This window comes from Ascaphus truei, chromosome 5 (assembly GCF_040206685.1).
Source record: "Ascaphus truei isolate aAscTru1 chromosome 5, aAscTru1.hap1, whole genome shotgun sequence".
Classification (NCBI taxonomy): Eukaryota; Metazoa; Chordata; class Amphibia; order Anura; family Ascaphidae; genus Ascaphus; species Ascaphus truei.
In genome coordinates this window covers 222158473-222178985 of record NC_134487.1, presented here as the reverse complement: position 1 = coordinate 222178985, position 20513 = coordinate 222158473, and the positions used below count along the sequence as shown (strand labels likewise).

Here is a 20513-nt window from a genome sequence, read left to right as displayed (position 1 = left end):
CCACTCTGACTTTTACAGCCAGAAGACCCTGGTTTTTAACCCTCATAGTCCGGCTGATTTCAGTTGTACTTTTGTTGATATAGCTGCTGCGGGTCTGAACAGGTTTTGTAGACGAGAAGCTACAGTATAATAAATGCATTGCAATCCAGGGAAATGTTATAAATCACACACACATAGTGATGCATAACCGTCTCATTTTCACTGCAATGTTCTAATGTTGCACAGTGTAAAAGCACATTTTTACACCTCAAATTTCCACTCAATTGGCTTTCACAGCATTTTAAGAGCAGCTTTACCAACCCCATTTTGTAAATATTATTAATCTGTTCCGAGTCTTGACTTTGAATGTGACAACAATTTATTATGTTTTATCAGTCATGGACATCACTGATGTGATTAAAGGAAAAGTGGAAAGTGATGAGGAAAAGCAACATTTTATTCCCTTCCATCCGTAAGTATTGCAAGTGCCTTTGCTGAATCAACATATCTAATTACATGTTTTTGGTATTGTATTGTATGTCTTTATTTATATAGCGCCATTAATGTACATAGCGCTTCACAGTAGTAATACATGTGGTAATCGAATAAATAACAGATAATATAAATAACAGATCATGGGAATAAGTGCTTTAGACATAAACATAACATTAAGGAAGAGGAGTCCCTGCCCCGAGGAGCTTACAATCTAATTGGTAGGTAGGGAGAACATACAGAGACGGTAGGAGGGAGTTCTGGTAAGTGCGTCTGCAGGGGGCCAAGCTTTATGTATCATGTGTTCAGAATATCCACAGTGCTATTCATATGCTTCTTTAAGCAAGTGTGTCTTAAGGTGGGTCTTAAAGGTGGATAGAGAGGGTGCTAGTCGGGTACTGAGGGGAAGGGCATTCCAGAGGTGTGGGGCAGTCAGTGAAAAAGGTTTAAGGCGGGAGAGGGCTTTAGATAAAAAGGGGGTAGAAAGAAGACATCCTTGAGCAGAACGCAAGAGTCGGGATGGTGCATAGCGAGAAATTAGGGCTGAGATGTAAGGAGGGGCAGAAGAGTGTAAAGCTTTAAAAGTGAGGAGAAGAATGGAGTGTGAGATGCGGGATTTGATTGGAAGCCAGGAGAGGGATTTCAGGAGGGGAGATGCTGAGACAGATCTAGGAAAGAGTAGAGTGATTCTGGCAGCAGCATTTAGGATAGATTGTAGGGGAGACAGGTGAGAGGCAGGAAGGCCGGACAGCAGGAGGTTACAGTAATCAAGACGGGAGAGAATGAGGGCCTGAGTCAGAGTTTTAGCAGTCGAGCAACAGAGGAAAGGGCGTATCTTTGTTATATTGCGGAGGAAAAAGCGACAAGTTTTAGAAATGTTTTGAATGTGAGGGGCGAATGTGAGAGAGGAGTCGAGTGTGACCCCTAGGCAGCGTGCTTGGGCTACTGGGTGAATGATCGTAGTTCCAACTGTAATGTGGAAGGAGGTAGTAGGGCCAGGTTTGGGAGGAAGTATGAGGAGCTCTGTTTTAACCATGTTGAGTTTAAAGCGAAGGAGGGCCATCCAGGATGATATAGCAGAGAGACATTCAGAAACTTTGGTCTGTATAGCAGGTGTAAGGTCGGGTGTTGAAAAGTATATTTGTGTGTCGTCAGCATAGAGGTGATATTTAAACCCAAAAGATGTTATTAGGTCACCTAGAGAGAGTGTGTACAGAGAAAAGAGAAGAGGTCCCAGGACAGAACCCTGGGGTACCCCCACAGAGAGATCAATAGAGGAGGAGGAGGTGTTAGCAGAAGAGACACTGAAAGTACGATGGGAGAGGTAGGATGAGATCCAGGATAGAGCTTTGTTCCGAATACCAAGAGTATGCAGAATGTGAAGGAGAAGAGGGTGATCCACAGTATCAAATGCTGCAGAGAGGTCGAGTAATATGAGCAGAGTGTAATGACCTCTGTCTTTGGCAGCATGGAGGTCGTCAGTTATTTTAGTGAGGGCTGTTTCCGTGGAGTGAGCAGTGCGGAAGCCAGATTGTAGAGGGTCTAGGAGAGAATAGGTGTTGAGAAAATGGAGCAAGCGAGAGAATACAAGACGTTCAAGGAGTTTAGAGGCAAAAGGCAGGAGGGAGACAGGTCGATAGTTAGAAAGACAGGTAGGGTCAAGCTTGCTGTTTTTGAGTAATGGTATGACTGTTGCATGTTTGAAGGAGAATGGAAAGGTTCCAGAGCAGAGGGAGGAGTTACAAAATGTGTGTGAGCGTAGGGATTATAGTAGGAGCAAGAGGTTTTAGGAGATGGGAGGGTATGAGGTCAAGAGGGCAAGTGGTAGAGGGAGAAGAGGCGATCAACAGCGACACATCCTCCTCTGAGACAGTGGAAAAAGAGTCAAGGAAGGCAGGAGGAGAGTTAGGAAGAGGTGTAGGATGGGAAGACGAAATAGAGGGGATGTTCTGACGTATGGATTCCACCTTTTCCTTAAAATAGTCAGCAAAGTCCTGAGCGGAGATGGAGGAAGGAGAGACAGCTGAGGGTGGTTTGAGTAGAGTATCAAAGACAGAGAACAGTCGGCGTGGGTTAGACTTGTGCATGTTGATTAGTGCAGAAAAGTAGGCTTGTTTAGCTTGCGAGAGGGCAGAGTTGAAACAGGATAGCATAAATTTGTAGTGAAGGAAGTCTGCGAGAGTGTGAGACTTCCTCCAGAGGCGTTCAGAGGAACGAGTGGAGGAACGCAGCATGCGTGTGTGGGAATTTAGCCAGGGTCTAGGGTTAGAAGGGCGAGTGCGGCAGAGAGAAAGTGGGGCATGTAGATCAAGAGAGGAGGACAAGACAGAGTTGTAGTTCCTGACCAGGTTGTCGGGATCTGTAGCAGAGCCGAGAGAAGAGAGGGAGGAGCGTAAAGTGGACTCAAAGTCAGGTAAGTGAATAGAGCGCAGGTTTCTGCAGAACCGGGGTGTAGATGGAGGTGGAGAAGGGGAGAAGCAAGATAGAGAGAATGAGATGAGATGATGGTCAGAGAGAGGAAAAGGGGAAATGGAGAAATCGGAGAGAGAGAAGTTCTTAGTGAAAACCAGGTCTAAGTAGTGGCCATCCTTGTGGGTGCTGGCTGCAGTCCACTGTTGAAGGCCAAAAGAAGAGGTTAGAGAAAGAAAGCGGGAAGCCCAAGGGAGAGAGGGGTCATCAATGTGGCAATTGAAGTCCCCAAGGAGAAGAACAGGGGAGTCTGAGGAGAGGAAGAAAGAGAGCCAGGATTCAAAGTGAGAGAGAAAGGCAGAAGGGGGATGAGTAGAGGTAGGTGGGCGGTAGATGACCGCCACATGAACAGGGAGAGGAGAGAAAATCTGGACAGTGTGAGCCTGAAAGGAGGGAAAAGCAAGAGAGGGAGGAATAGGAAGGGTTCGGTAACGACATAGAGAGGAGAGCAGGAGCCCCACACCTTCACCCCTGCCATCAGTGCGCGGAGTGTGGGAGAAGGAAAGGCCACCATAGGAGAGGGCAGCTTCCAGAGCAGTGTCAGACTGAGTGAGCCAGGTCTCAGTTATAGCAAATAGGAGCAGAGAGTGAGAGAGAAAGAAGTCATGTACAGAGAGGAACTTGTTAGAAAGGGAGCGAGCATTCCAAAGAGCACAGGAGAAAGGGAGAGAGGAGGGAGGGTGGCAGGGGATGGGTATGAGGTTGGAGGGGTTGACACCAGAAGGAGTAGAAGTTGCATGTGGGAGGCGAGGACGAGAGCAAGTTGAAATAAGACAGGGACCAGGATTGGGAGAGATATCCCCAGAAGCAAGGAGTAGAAGCATGGATAGAAAGAGGATGTGTGAGGATGATTTGTAAGGGTGTTTTTTAGTGCAGGGGATATAGCTGTGTGGTGTCAGAGGACGCAGGTAAGAAAGGAGTTCGTGTGAACTGAGAAGTGGTGAAGAAAGGAGAGATGGAGATATATGAATAGAGTTTGAGACATACTGAGGCTGGTAAAAAGAAGTGCATAATTTGAGAAGAAGTGAAGTCACAGCAAATATAAATGGTAAAGGCAGCATCACAGCAGTAATGATGCAGTCTGGTATTGATGATATCCTCCTTTCCAGCGTAGTTCAAATGCAGGAATCAGGGCCAGATGGGGTGTCCACTTCTTTCTCACTTCTTCTGAACTTCCTTTTAAACTTCAGTTGTTCAATAGTCATGCCACTTATAATGGGCCACTTGGATATGGGCTGCAAGCAGACTAGCTGTTCTGACTGGGTTTATATACAGTGGCGACACAGTTTATCGCACTGCGGCCAGATCCGCAAGCCGGGAGATTTCCCGGCTTGCTAGTGGCCGCCCCTCGGCGTGCCGCGCGTCATAGACGCGCGGTCACGCTTCTTCGGGAGCCAGCGCCCCCTGCACGCGCGTCCAGGGCTCCCCGAGGGAGCCCTGGTGTCCCGCGATCGCGGGACGGCGGCAGGGGGTTCCGGGGGACCCGGCGGACCCGGCAGCGGTAGGGAGAGCGCCCCGATCGGAGGGCGCTCTTCCGCTGCTTCGGCGCGCGCCCGTCACTCTCGGGCGCGCGCCAGGCTACTGCTGCGGCCAAGAACGGGCAAATGCTCGAATAAACTTGGCCGCAGCAGTAGGCCTAAAAAGTCACCTGACAATGTTGTTCTGTCTGCTTAATTAGCACATCTGAGGCACATTCAAACAAATGGTTTTATACACAGGGTGTTCCCTGCCTAGGTGGCAACACTTAATTTGATTAGGGGTAGACAGAAAACAGCATTCAAATATGGATTTTACCTAGCATTGGATCACTTGCATATACTATATAATACACACAGCAAAGGCTTCAATGAGGATTTAGAGATGTTTTTTTACCTGGTATTTACTACTATGGTCAAGCAATCATCTTTTAATGTATTAATATGCCATTGTGTCATCTTAATGGACATGGAATAAAGTCAGTAAAAATATTAGTAATCAGGTTTAGCAGATGCAAAGATGTCTAGATTGACACCTGGACTGTAAGCTCTCATGAGCAGGGTCCTCATTACCTTCAGTACCTGTTTGCGCTTGTCTGTCCTTATTTTTATGTCATTCAGTTTAAATCATTGATGTCACTCTGTACCTCCCACTGTTCCACGCAGCCATTTGGCGCTCTACAAATAAATGATAATAATATAATGTGGACTCCTATAACATTATTTAAAAATGTACAAATGTACATATTGAAGTGTTCATGACACTTTTTGAAAATGGAGAAAAATAAGAATGTAAAACGTAATATATGCAGTTACCATATAATTCCTCCATAAGTCTACCTGTCACTCCATATAACCACTCCCCAAATTACTCATTAAAATGAGAACATGAGGAGCCAAGTACTTTGATGTTTTGATGTGACAACATGGCTTTCTTAGAATCAGTTTAATGCTAAAACTATGCTGTACAGCAGGGGTTCGCAAAATTTTTTGTTTGTGCCCCCCTGTCTGGTTTCCCCATCTGCTCGCACCCCTCCCCCCCCCCACACCTCCTTACCTTTTCTCCGGCGTCGGCAGTGTCATTTAACTCCGTGTTGTCATGGCGTCACCAGAAGCTGCCAGAAAGAAGGTAAGGGACATACAGAGGACTCGTGCGCTCCTCCGGCATTTTATTTAAATGTTGTGGGGAAGAGAGCAGGGCCTCTGTAAGCGCTGCGCCCTCCCTCTCCCCCACCCCCCCTCCGAAAATTCTGCGCCCCCCCTCAGTTTGCACATTTCTGCTGTACAGTATGTTAGGAATTTGATCATTTTATTTGCAGCAGGAAGTTGATCACAGAGAGTGATATGGAGTTTAACATTTAATCTAGTGGAGTTTATCTTACCTTGAACGATAAATTCTTACACTTTTTTATTCCCTTGTCTTGTTTTGTTTTTTAAGATGTTTGATTCCAGGTTAAAAAATGATTCTATAAACTAAGGGACATTCCTTTATGAAAGTGAAAGTTTTTATATAAATGTGATTGCTTGTGTAATAGTATCCTTATTTTTTTCTAGGGTTGTGACGGAGAATGACTTTTTGCATACACTTCTTAATAAGGTTACTGCATCAAAAGGAGACAGTGGTGGGCAAGGTAATGGCACCAGAGCACATTTTCATGGAAGTGTTATCATTGTCATTAATCAAAGTTTAACACCCATTTATTAACATAATTATTGAACTAGTAATGGCTACTCATGTAAGTTATTTTGGGTTAGTAAGCAGCATTTAAAAGTCTTGAGAACTGCCTCAGTTGTATCATTGAAAAATAGGTAATTAAAAATAGATACCGTCCAGAGTAAAAAAATCGTAATTGAGAATGCCCTGATAGATACATGGAGGATGATGAACCCTACATCTAGGAGCTACTCGTTCTATTCAGATGCACATGACCAGTACACAGGAATAGATTATATTTTTATTTCAAGAGACTTAGCAGACAGTATACTCATCGCTGAGATGGACAACATAAGCTGGTCAGACCATGCTCCTGTAGTGCTAGCATTAAAATATATAAAACAAGGACACCCCAAAGGGAGATGGAGATTAAATGATTTTCTATTAGGGATCCCCAAATCTAGAGTATCTATATGTGAGGCTCTACAAGAATATTTCCTGCAAAACGACAATGGTCAAGTCAAAGAATCCACTTTATGGGCGACCCACAAGGCAACTATGAGGGGTAAAATTATCAGCATAGCATCATATTGAAAAAAAAGAATAAGAGACTAATTAAACTGAATGACAATATGACAAAAAGCAAATAAGTACCAAAAGAGTACCAACAGAGACCGACAGCTGCTATTAGGGAGAAGGTAGACAGGAGAGAAAGCAAAAATATACTGATAGAGGACACAGAAAAAGCAATGAGATGAACGAACCAACTCTATTACGAGAAAGGCAATAAAGCTGATAGATACCTGGCAGCGAAACTAAGGAATAAAATGTCTAGTTTAAATATTTTCAACCTAAAAATGGATCAGTATAAAACAACCTATAATCCGTCTGAAATTAATAGTGAATTTGTAAAATATTATAGCAGTGTATATAATTTAAATACAGCAGAGGTAACAGATCCGAGACAAAAAGTACATATAGACGAATATTTAGATGCATGTGAACTCCCCCCATTAACCGGACATACGTCACAGTTGCTGGGCATTAAGATATCAGCAGAAGAAATATCGGAAGCCATAAAAGCCCTCAAAAATTCTAAAGCCCCGGGCCCAGATGGGTTCACAAACGCCATAATATAAGGAGAAGTGTTACCGAAGGAAATGTTGGAAGCATCAATAAGCATAATTCCTAAAGAGCGCAAGGACCCCATGCTATGCCTAAATGATAGACCCATATCGCTGATTAAAACACAGATATAAAAATATTGGCATCACGTCTAAATAAAGCTCTGGACATACTGGTTCACCCAGACAAGGTGGGTATCACTCCGGAGCGTCAGGCTTCGGATAATATTAGCCGAATTATAAATATAATCCACAACAACAATAGGAGCCAAAATCCAACCCTGATTCTGGGGTTGGACGCAGGAAAGGCTCTAGATAGAGTCGCTTGGCCTTTTATGTTTCAGGTACTGAACAAAATGGGAATCCACAAAAGCTTTAGTATAGGAGTACGAGCGTTATACTCAAACCCAACAACTACAGTGCGAACATAAGGTTATAACTCAGCCTCATTTCAAATTACACACGGCACTCACCAGGGATGCCCTTTGTCCCCATTGCTGTTCGCCCTGTGCATAGAAGCTTTAGCTTCCAAAATTAAGCTGAATCATGAAATTGAGGGAGTGACAATTGTAGATAGGGATTATAAAGTGTCCCTGTTTGCAGACAATGTCATGCTATCACTCACTAACCCCCCAAAAAACACTGCAGAAACTATCTGACCCAATAGAAGAATTTTGCAAACTCTCAAACTTTAAAATAAATCACACCAAATCAAAGGTTCTAAGTCTACATATCCCAGAAGAGGACAAGACAAATATGAAAAAAAAAAAACAATTTCCAATTAAATGGAAGCCAGAAAAGACAAATTCTTGGGTGTGTACATAACAGGAATGCACGATAAACACTATGGAGCAAACTAAACCAAACTTATTAAAGAACTGAAAAGAGATCTAAGGATCTGGGATAGACATCAAATTTCATGGTCAGGCAGAATAACCTTGGTAAAAATGAACACACTGCCCAGGATGCTGTATTTATTTCAGGTACTACCAGTCACAGTTCCGCAAAAACATATTAAAGAGTTAGAAAAATAAATAACAACGTTTATATGGAATTGTAGAAAAACAAGAATTAAGAAAAAACTATGGTGTTACCAACAAAATTAGGAGGGTTGTCTCAACCAGATCTGATTAAATATTATGAAGCGGCTAGGCTGAGTCCCCTGATATACTGGTCACTGGGAAAGGGGGTGAAGCCATGGGTAGATATAGAAAGAGCAGAAGCCCAAACAACAGATATGTCAACACTACTGTGGCTAGGGAAAGAGTTGAGACCCGAGCACATCAGGGCCCACCCAGTGCTATCACATTCCCTAAAAATATGGGATAAATATAAATTTATTTAATCTACCCCCCAATTATATCCAATCCAGGGTTCACTCTGGCCCTCCAATCAAAGGTATATTAAACATGGGGAGAAAAAGGTATAAGAAGACTTTGAGACATACTGAAAACAGACAGAATTAAGACATTCCAAGAAATAAAGGAGTTTAATTTACCAAATATACAATTATACCAATATTTCCAAATAACACACTACGTCTCATCGATACAACCCAAGCGGCAGTTTTTTTTTAGACCATTAACTATATTTGAGAACCTACTGCTGCGACACACTTTATTCGAGCAAATACCCAGTATGTACCTGGCAGATACCTGGAATGCGCCGCTCCTCACCTCAGACAAGCCCCATTGCGTTTGCCTTCCCAGCCTGGGTTCATGCCTGGCTGACGGGCGGCTGATCTGTTAAATGATAATGATTAGGATTTAATAGGCTGCAATGCTTCGCGTGTCTACCAGATGGCATAAATTCATGAATTGTAATGCAGTATATATATATATACTGTGCAGTATTGCAGCCAGCGGGAATAAAATGCTTCAATCCCTGCCTGGAAAATAACGCAATGCACTCGGGCAGAAAACAGTCACAAACCTCAATACACCCGAGTATACCCGAATTCGTGGGACTAGCCGAGCTCGAATAAAGTGTGTCGCCAGGGCAAATCCATACCATCAAGTCCATACCCTAAAGGAACAATAGCACAATTATACCAAATCCTGATTACACAGAACACGGAACAAACAAATAAAAATATCCTACACTAGATTGGCAAAATGATATAGGGCAACCATAAGATAGAGTGGGTTGACATCTACGAGAGATCAACCAGATCATTTAGATGCTCGGCAGCACGCAAGTTTAATCAATAGATACTACACAGGTGGTATTATACTCCTGCTAGACTCCACTCATTTTTTCCAACTTCCTCCCCCCTTTTGTTGGCGCAACTGTGGCCAAACAGGCACATTTAAACATATCTGGTGGACCTGTACCAAGATAGTTTTATTTTGGAGAAAAATTTAAACGCTAATAAAGAGAATTACGGGGTTGGACTGTCCATGGAATATGGAAACAATATTAATTCTAAAACCAATAGAGGATATAGAGATTAATATAGACAAGTTGTTGGTACATATTCTTTCCTCGGCTAAAGCAGTTATAGCTAGAAGCTGGAAACAAAACAACCCGTCAACATTAGCAGAGGCTAGAAGCAAGGTAAACCATATAATGACCATGGAAAAACTTTCTAGTCTAATTCAGGACAGTTATGTAGGGTTTTTGAAGATATGGGAACCATGGGTGACGTACTGTGAAGCTACTGTTCAATGATTTTCCACACAAGAATTGTGACCATGGCGAGACTCAAGGTGAAAAGCAACTGAATGTATAATAAAGCATAAATAAATGTCTGTACTATTAAAGTAGATAAGATGGAAATGTACCCCTCCCACCCGTCCCTTTTTTCTTTTGTATCCATTTCCCCCTCCCTAAATATAATGTAAAAAGAAAAGAAAAAACAATAAAATACAAGTTAAAAATTTTTTTTTTAATTGTTACCCAAGTCCATTATTAGTTACTTTAAAACATGTGCGATAAAAAAAAAAAAAACATTCTTTAAATCTAAACATGACACCTCTGTGAAAAAAATAGGGTGGGGTTGGATTGGGCAATTGTTCTCTCTATTAGAACTATATAAGGAGCTAAGAACTGGGCTAATATTTAGCGATATGAGAAAACGATGCACGTGTTCGTAAAAAACAGTGTATATTGGCCATTCGCACACATTTTGTGAAATCAGTAACATGGATATTGTACATGTTTATTTTTGCATATGATAACTATTAATTGCAGTGAGAACTCCAGATTCCTATCAGTGCCAGAATTCCTTTATCGGGGAATTATCCACTGATTTTATTGCAGTTTAATAAATAAACCCATTTGAGAGGTTGAGTGCAATATAGCTCGAAAACATATCTCACCATGTTCAGTAAAAAGTTAATTCTAAACTTTGAGAAAGTGTTATTAGGTAGCAGTTTCTCGTGTTCTGTGCAATCTGTATGACATGCAATTTTTTTTGTAAATGAGCAAGGAGAATAGGCCCATGTTGTTTTTATAATAAGAGAGATTATCACTGTATGCAAAAGGAATTATATGTGCAAAAATATCACAGCAAAAGAAAAAATATTTACATGGATGTTTGTTTTTTTATGGGGGGATGATATGACAGTTTGGTTCACAAGCTGAATAGGTTGAAAGAATTACTGTACATATCTTCTTATATACCGCATTTGCCCGATTATAGGGCAACCCTGAATTTAAGACAACCCACTAATTTCAGTAGTAGCTGTCTCTGTGTCTCTCTATCTCTGTTTCTATCTCTTTCTCTCTGTGGCTCTCTCTATCTCGGTGTCTCGCTCTGTGCCTCTGTCTCGCTCTCAGTCTTTACAGTACAGTATGTCTATCTCTCTGTCTCTATCTGTTTCTCTGTCTGTCTTTCTCTGTCTCTCTTGGTTTGAGCTTCCTGCCACAAGCAACATGGCTGCTTAAGGTCCCCAACATGGAGCTTCCTCCATTTTACTCTCCTACCTCATACATCCGACTGCTGATTGGCTTGCAAAGTTGGCGGGGCTTGGATTTTAAGACGAGTATGTATTTTTCAACGTAACATTATTGAACAAAGCGCCACCTTGTAATCGGGCAAAACCGGTAACACCAATATCAAAGTTCTAGTAGCCTTCTTGTTCCTGAATTAAAGTAGATACAATATAGTGATGCCTTTTAACCCGGTGAGTGCCCCAGGACGTAGTTACTATGTCATCTTCAGAGGGCCTACTTTTTCCAGGTTAGGTTGCATCTTAACAGTAATGAAATTGATGGAGGGTTCCTCCTCTTACGTTTCCCAGAAAATGGCTGCTGTGGTCACATGACCACTGTGGGCCTGAGAGGCCGTGGCACTCAGCACCACGACCACTTCCGGGACCAACTTGAGGGTTTTTCATAGATGGAAATATTGTGCACAGAGCTTTCAAAACCTCACTGGTTTCTTCTTCACATGCACTGTAACATTTGGTCCTTTAAAAGGTATCATAACCTCAATCAATCTACCCATAAGGAAAGGGAGGGAGATTAACTTAATAGTGTTTTGCTCTTTCAACATGTTCACAAATAGCAGAAATACTGTAGACATTCGCCCATCTCTGCTAATGTTCACCATTGCAGAACTGAACAATAAAGTGAGAACTGTCCTGGCAATGTGACCGGCTGTGGGTTAACATCGCAGGGGTTAGAATTAGATATTTCTACTTCTCAAAAAAATAAGCTGTTGTTTTACCACAAAGCTCTGTTATTGACTTAATGAGGTGTTCATTTAAGTTAACGCATTAAGTGCTAAAGGGGTTCTTCAAAGCTCACTAACGCAGTGTTAAGTGCTGTTTTTAGTTGTAACAAGCTCTTGTGTCACTATAACAGATCTTAGTACTAATGATATGCAAGTGAGGTGTTCCAACTAACAAAGCACATCCACAGAGCTCTGTTATAGTTAACATAGGGATGTAACATTGCTTTAGTTAGTTCGTAGCTAAACTTGGCGTTACTTGTAACCAGACCCTGAAATTGGTCTTTTACAGGGTCTGGTTGGGTGTAAGACCACATTCAAGTAGGATTTAACGATTATATATCTATTTACAGGGTTTTTCCCCCTCCTGTCATACCGTTTTTTTAACTTTAATTAAACACCTATTTAGGGTTTTGATGGGGGTAATGGTGCCTTTGGGTAAGACAGGCTTAATACCATGTTACTTGAAGCTAATGCAAGGCAGTGCCAACTTCTCATGGCGTTAAACCTATGCTAATAAGATCACTAGCGCCTATTGTTTTTGCATCTATTTATCTTTGTGGATTCGAGTAAAGCTCAAAGACCATAATGTCCATTACTGATTTTGATAACATGATGTTATGAACCCTAAGCTCAGAGAGCTTTGTGGATCTGGGCCTTAATGGGAATGAATGCACATCAGGATGGAAGTAGTTCCCATATCAAAATGAATTCAATGATCAATGATAAAATATGTTTTACAGGCCTTTGGGTAACAGTGAAAATGCTTGTTGGTGACGCAGTGCAAATTCGGAAGGACTATCCCCACCTTGTGGACAGAACTACAGTGATTGCAAGGAAGCTGGGATTTCCTGAGATAATTATGCCAGGTAAAAAATATGTTTAATTTGCTGAACAGACTAATTCCTCATTTTTCGTTGTACAGGGAGGCAATATTTCAAGCACCTAATTCAGCCCTGGGATTGAATAGCATTTTATCATAAAATCATTGCTAAAATTCTCTATAAATGTAAACCTTTTCATGTACTGTGTTTAATAGCATACAGTATGTAACAATTTGATATGTGTTAACTAATGCAAGAGGAGGTCTTATTTGTCAGAGAGAGGCGCATAAATATATTCTCCTATGAAGGAAACAGTGCAATGTGTTTAATATAGTTTTTTACAATGTACGGTGGCAATCTGACCATTGACTCCTTATGATATTCTGAGTTACGTACTTTATACTGTGATTTGTTGTGTTGTCACAGTGCCCATCTATAAATTTATACCTTGTTTGGGTGATAAATGTGCCCAGCTCTACTGTATGTTTGGCTGTCATAGAAACGTAAATGGGTATAGACAACAGATATACCGTAAATAGAACAAATGATCTAGTCAAAACCTTTTTGATTTGCCAAGTCACATTAGCACCAACTCACAGACACAATATTGCTAGAGCAAATAATCTATTAGGAACCTTTGTCATTTGGTGAGCTATATTAGCAACACAACATATGTGAAATTGTCACTGTAATCTGTTTCTTTTTCTCTTACAATGTGAAGTGTTATTACTTCTAGTTTAAAATATCAAGTTCACTGTAATTGAAAAGGGTTCCCATTCACAAGACTAAAAGAAGAAAAAACGGCAAATTGTTTTTTTTGAGAATGTAATTAATTTGTAGTGTTGATGCAGCCTGAAAAAAAACCTCTCAATATTGCAATATATTACCATAAACCCCTGCTTGACAAGGTGTATATATATAAATATATATATATATATATATATATATATATATATATATAAATATATATATATATATATATATATATATATATTTATATATATACACCTTGTGTATATCCAAGTGAGATATTTGGGAGGGGGGCGTGGGGCGGCGGCATCGTATCCGCAATTAACCTCTTCAATTCCAAAGGGATGGGACAGACCTCTTTGCTTTTGGTTATAACTTTCTGCAGTAGCACTCCAGGAAGTGGTTTTTTTTCTTTCTTTTTTATAAATTTTTAATACAAAAACAATCCCCCAACATGAATCCCGCACAGTAATGTTTTAATGAGGCCGAGATTTTTTTTTATATATACTGCTCTGAAAAGTCTCTGGAGTAAACCCACTCTGTATTTTGGAATGGTATAGTGATATGTGTAACCTCTTATAAATGATGGTGGGGGTAATAAACATGAAAACACACTTACACGGCCTTGTGTAAATGCTATCACATCAAGTTTTCTTTGTGATCTTCTTTTTTTTCCCTGCTGGGGTGGTTTTCTTTCTTTTCAGGTCCAGGTATATTCTTAGGTTCGCCGACGACTTTCCATTCAGACGTCGCCCTCAAAGCAAACAGATATATAAACAAAGTATGAGAGAAAATAATATTTTACACATATCACTATACAATTCCTCTACCTGTGCTCCCCCTTTCTTTCTATATCCCTGTACCAACAAGGATCCTGGATAGATCCTATTGGGGTCAGAGCCATAGGAGAGACGACGACATTGAGGGGATCCTTGCATAACAATTTTAAGGTTGTAAACTACTTATTGTATTTACCCCGCTTAATATACACTTTGGAGGGAGCGCCCGGGTTTTTCCTGTTCTATTGAACTAATGTGTTAGACTCACTGAAACCCTTCAAGTTGTTGATACTTTTTATATATGTCAAAATATATCAGTATGGCCTGCTGTACTGTAATTTTAATCAGATTATCCCTGTGAATTATATATAATAAAATAATCCCTTGTCAATCCACTGCTGCATGAAGGCCTCCTCACTGATCTTCCATGTACAGTAGTGTGGTTGTAAGCCTCTATTCTCCATGTTTCCCCCCCAAAAATTCAGATTTCATCCTCCCATCTTACTTTTGGTCGTCATCTTGGTCTTTTCATCTCTCTTGAAATCCAGTCGAGTATCATCTTTGTCCACCGATGATTACAGTATTTCCTCCTGCAATATGTCCGGCCCACTGCCATTTTAATTTCTTCACCCTTGTGATGCTGTCACGGACTTTTGTTTTTAAGCCATTCATTGTTTTTCATATCTCTTCAGGTAATACCCAGCATACATCGATCCATACTTCTTTGTGTTGTCTGAAGCATCTGAATTATCTTCGCATTTAGGGTCCAAGTATCACATCAATACGTGAGCATGGGCAGAATACACTGGTCAAAAACATTTTTCTTGAGGCACAGTGGAAAGTTCAATTGAAATATTGTCTTGTTTCTTCCAATCCAAATTGATTTCATTCAAAAGGTTGCCATCCATTTTTATTTGTCGCCAAGGTAGACATAATCTTCGACTTCTTCTTGTCCTTTCTTGACTTTCATTTGTTTCGATCTATGCATTTGTTGAACATCACTTTGGTCTGGCTGAGATTCAAATGGAGGCCCACTTTCTTACTTGCTTCAGCGGAGGTCTTCTGGACTTGTAGCAAATATATAACGTGACTGAAAAATTCACTGTTGATTTTGATTCATTTTTCTTCCCAATCTAATATCTTGAACAATTCTTAAAGTGTTGCTGTGAAAAGCTTTGGGGATATGGTGTCTCCCTGCCTCACTCCCTTTTTGATCCTTGTCTTGCTTGTACAGTATATTCATGTAATCTAATGGTTGATGTGGTATTCTCGTAAATGTTCTTTATAATAGCAATGTACTCTTCTTCAACACTTTGTTTTCTTAATGCATATAAGACTGCTGATGTGTAGACAGAATCAAATGCTTTTTACGTATCTACGAACCCTAAAACTAGTGGTCGATCATATTCATTACTTTGGCAAATCACTTCTTGTACAACTTTGATGTAGTTTGTTGTGTTGTATGCACTGTGTAATACCATTTGTACTCCAGGCTCGGCAAAGCCAGGGGCTTGTTGCAGCCAATTAGTGAGCATCTTTGTAAAAGTGATTGGAAGTAGACTGTTCTGCTACAGGTCTGTAATTCTTGAGGTCTTCTTGTCTCTTTCTCATCTTTCTTGTGGATGAGGATAACTATGGAATTTTGCAAGGATTTTTTCCACTTTGCTCAGCTTCTTCTTTTAAGATTTCAGTTGTAATTCCATCTTCCCTGGAATCCTTCCCATTCTTCATTGATTTGATTGCTTTTGTCACTTCTTCTGGATGGACTTATGGTACATCATTTGTGGTTTCTTCTTGCTTGTCCTCTGTGAGATGATGCTCTATGTTATCTGCGTTCACATATTATTTAATGTAGAAGTTCTCACCTCTCTTTATGATACATTCATGGTCTTCTATTGTTATCCATCGTCCATGATCCACCTTTGTTAAGTGCAATGATTTGCTTCGTCCCAACAATAAGTTGTTGCTTTGTCTTCGTTAAGCTTTTTTTTTATCTTCAATAGTCTTCTTTACCGCAGTTACATTTTCGTACATATACAGTTATACATTTATTGCACAGCTCTGCATATTTAATTCTTATTCTTGCGTCTTGGGATTGCTTAATTTCTTGTAACTTCCTCCATAATTGTTTTGTCTCATCAGATTTTTTAGCCTGTTTTTTGTTAGCTACTCCTGCAGTTTTTTCTGCTTTCAACTGCAATCTTCATAGTGTAAGGTCTTCATAATAATTTCTTAATGTTTACCCATGCAATTCGAGCAAGCTGAAGTGATTTTTCAGTTTTAGATGTATTCCCCAAACCACCCATCCATGCATTCTGGCAGCCGCCAAACCTCAGACAGAAGTTGTCAATAAAAAACTTGATAACGAACTCGACACTGTTAATGGCACAAGACCATACAATATCACACACTTTGTACACATACATGCCAAGATCCCACAGCCAGTAACAAACATCGAACATTCAATTATAAAGGATCATTCTGCTGCACTTCAAGGAATGTGGTTTGTATGATTCAATGCAGTAAATGTGACCAAGTAAACTACATGTAGCAAATACAAATAGCTCTTGTGCGCACATTCACATGTGTCAGACAGGTGTTCTACCCTGCTTTTCACTATTATCTCTTAGCATACAGTTCTTCCAATGCAGTCAGGAATTCTGGGAAATTACATGCAAATGAGCACACAGACGTTTTATGCTCACAAGTGATATTTTTATTTGTTGTACACGGTACGGTAGAGGGTTTTTGTCACTTTTTCGCACCATAACTTATTTTATATATATATATATATATATATATATATATAGTCAGATAAGGCAGTTGGCACTCCAATAGGTGCTGTTAAGCCACAGGTGCACGTCCCATATAGAGAATGTAGTTATACGTTACCGTTCCAAGGATTGGTAAACAAGAGACAGCACTCAATGTTGAAGATCAAAGTGTATTAGTGAAAGCAAAAATACATCCAGAAACCCAACGTTTCGGTCCTACAGAATGGGACCTTCCTCAGGGGGATACAAAGGGAGAATGACACAGTTCACCACATATTTATACATCAAACACTGAAAGTCAATTAACCAATCACCATCACCCAATTAAATTAACACAAGAAACCTGCAGCTCTGATGTCATATGTTGATTAAGCTTACATAAGATACCTCCATACTGCTAATCACTCAGCTGTGTATCATCCATTGTCATGGTTATCAATGGGTGTGAGCTCTGATTGATATGGCAGGGGCAATAGGGAGAGGATATCTAAAGAATTAAGGCAGGTTGTGCCATACATAAGTGAAACATTATAAAACCAGGGACATATATATCAAACACTGAAAGTCAATTAACCAATCACCATCACTCAATTAAAATAACACAAGAAACCTGCAGCTCTGATGTCATGTGTTGATTAAGCTTACATAAGATACCTCCATACTGCTAATCACCCAGCTGTGTATTGCATCCATTGTCATGGTTACCAATGGGTCTGAGCTCTGATTGATATGTCAGGGGCAGCAGGGAGAGGGTTTTTAAAGAAGTAAAGCAGGTAGTGCCATACATAAGTGAAACATAATAAAACCAGGGACATATAGGTGTGGGGGAGTGTGGGGGAGTGGTGGGGATCATGATGGAATGTACTGACATAACTAGAGGGCAGAGCCAGACTATGTCATATGAACCATAAGTGCATATGGGAATACCACAATAAGTAGAACTTGCATGTAAACAAATGATGAATAAATATGTATAGACTTCTAACCAAAGGAGAGCAACAGAGGATATTATACCATGAAACACATCAGTGAAATTAATGTGATTGTCCACACACGCACATGTCCATGGGTATCATCAGGATCTGACCTAAAGAAAACAACTTAGCTTAAAATCCTCGTTAAGCCCTTTTGGGGTCATTGTACTTAAATCAAAGATAGCTTTAGCTTCCAGCTGTAATAGTAGTTTATTCCTGTCGCCACCCCTGGTAGGGGCACGAGCCTGTATAATAGGCATGCATCTTAGAGTTGCTAAACTGTGTCTGTGTTTCCTGAAGTGTCGTGCCACCGGTTGGTGTTTCAAATCATCGTCATCTTCAGCACCCAGAAGTGCCTTCCTGATTGCACATCGATGAATACTGATACGTTCCTTTAACATTCTCATCGTCTTTCCAACGTAGTAGAGCCCACATGGGCACTTGATGAAGTACACTACATATTTAGACTCACAGTTTAAATATTGTTTAATTTTTGTAGATTTGCCAGTCTGAGGGTGAGCAAGGAACTGGGGAAAATTAAAAAAGAGATCGATACTATCTATTCCAAACATGGTGATACCCTCAGTGCTGATACCAACACTAACTGGACTGACAAACTGCAGACCACCATAGATGCGTACCGTGAGGGGCTGGTCAAATACAAGCGGGACAAGCTGAAACAGGTTAAGATGGACTACAAAGATCGACGTGTTTATAAGTGGCTTCTGGGGATTGGAGATAGCACACAGAGCTCCTCCAGGGGCAGACGCCACTATACACATACCAGGAAGGCAGCAGTATCTGGTGCAGCATACAATACAAGTGATACAGACTTTTCTGATTCACAAGAAGGCACGTCTGCGGATCCTTTTTTAGGAATAGGTACGACAGGACAAAAAAAACCCCCCTTACCCGACTCCGATACAGGCGGCAGACCAGGAGAGGTGGGTGGAAACCACCGATACCCACTACGGGACTCCAGAAAGGAGAGAGGAGAGAGGGGGGAGAGAGGAAGATGGAGAAGACGGTAGTCTACAACATCTCTGGTCATGCATTGACTACAACAGAAATTGATGTCCTCCAGAAAGGGTTATCGTATGTACCTACACACAAACAGGATCCGTTCCTATGGGAGGTTGATCTTTTCAAGCTCAATAGACAATTGCGTCTAAAAGATTTTTATAGCAAACCTACAGGGGATACATCAACAAGCACCCTCAGGGACCCAATTACTGGGGGCCGTTTCAAGACTAGGAGTTCATTCGATCCTGTGGTCGTGAACCATAACATCACCACATTTATGAGTCTTGTGGAGAGAGATACTAGACAACGTATCAGCCAATACAGAACTAGTTTCCGTAACATGACCAGGGAAGAACATGAAGCACTGAAGTCACTACGGGCAAATACAAATATCATCATACGCGCAGCAGACAAGGGTGACGGAATTGTAGTCATGGCATACTCTGACTACAAAAAGGAAATCTCCAACCAGCTTGGAGACGATACTAACTACAAGCGTCTGAAATCAGACCCAACAATGCCGTTCAAGAAGGAGATTGACTCTATCATACAGCTAGGACTCAATAATTCGTGGATTGCGGAGGAAACAGCCAAGTTCCTGATGCAAACATACCCCATTACACCGGTCATTTATATACTCCCTAAAATACACAAATCTCTGACCAAGCCTCCGGGGAGACCAATCATCTCGGCACGAGGGTCCTTGTGTCATCCATTATCACAGTTCTTGGATTTCTACCTTCAACCCATGGTGATGCGGATGGCCTCATTTGTCAAAGATACAACTGACTTCATCCACAAATTGGAAGGCATTTCGCCGGTTACTGCAGATACTATACTGGTAACCATGGACGTGGGCAGTCTATATACTAACATCCCACACCAGGAGGGCATTGAAGCGATCCGTGACCACTTCAGTAAGTTTGCAGAGCACAAGGGGCCGCCTCCAGAATACTTGTTATTGCTGCTGGAGGTGATACTCCATAAGAACTACTTCAGGTTTGAGAAAACCTTTTATCTGCAACTAACAGGCACCGCTATGGGGTAAAACATGGCACCAGCGTATGCCAACCTGTTCATGGATACCTACGAGAACACCCATTTGCTTACCGATGCCCCATTTGCGGACCGTATATCTAACTACTATCGCTACATTGATGATGTGTTCCTGGTCTGGCGAGGACTGGAAACAGAGCTTCTATCATTTACTGAGTATCTAAACAAAATTCCATGCACAATTAGGTTCACAGCTAGCTACAGTACCATTGAAGTTCCTTTTCTTGATACCATTGTTTATAAGGACAATGGAAAACTCTGCACACGTCTATTCCAGAAGCCCACAGATAGGAACACATTATTACATGCAACCAGCCATCATCCTCCACCATTAAAAGCAGGTCTCCCTTTCTCACAACTACTACGTGTCCGGAGAATTGTGAGTGACCCCAAACTAGTGGAGTGTGCACTTCTGGAGATGGCCTCTCGCTTTCTAGAGAGGGGATATGATCCCAAAGAAGTCAA

At 41.0% G+C, this 20513-nt stretch overlaps 1 protein-coding gene across 1 annotated transcript in view; it reads left to right on the top strand.

The window, feature by feature from the left end:
• The window catches only part of DOCK2 (dedicator of cytokinesis 2), a 1423644-nt gene that overhangs the window by 218602 nt on the left and 1184529 nt on the right, over window positions 1-20513 (top strand). Inside the window, exons 11-13 of the mRNA XM_075599153.1 lie at window positions 376-451; window positions 5970-6046; window positions 12612-12737. Coding sequence (XP_075455268.1) covers window positions 376-451; window positions 5970-6046; window positions 12612-12737 — 279 coding nt within the window. The remainder of the gene's footprint in view (window positions 1-375; window positions 452-5969; window positions 6047-12611; window positions 12738-20513) is intronic.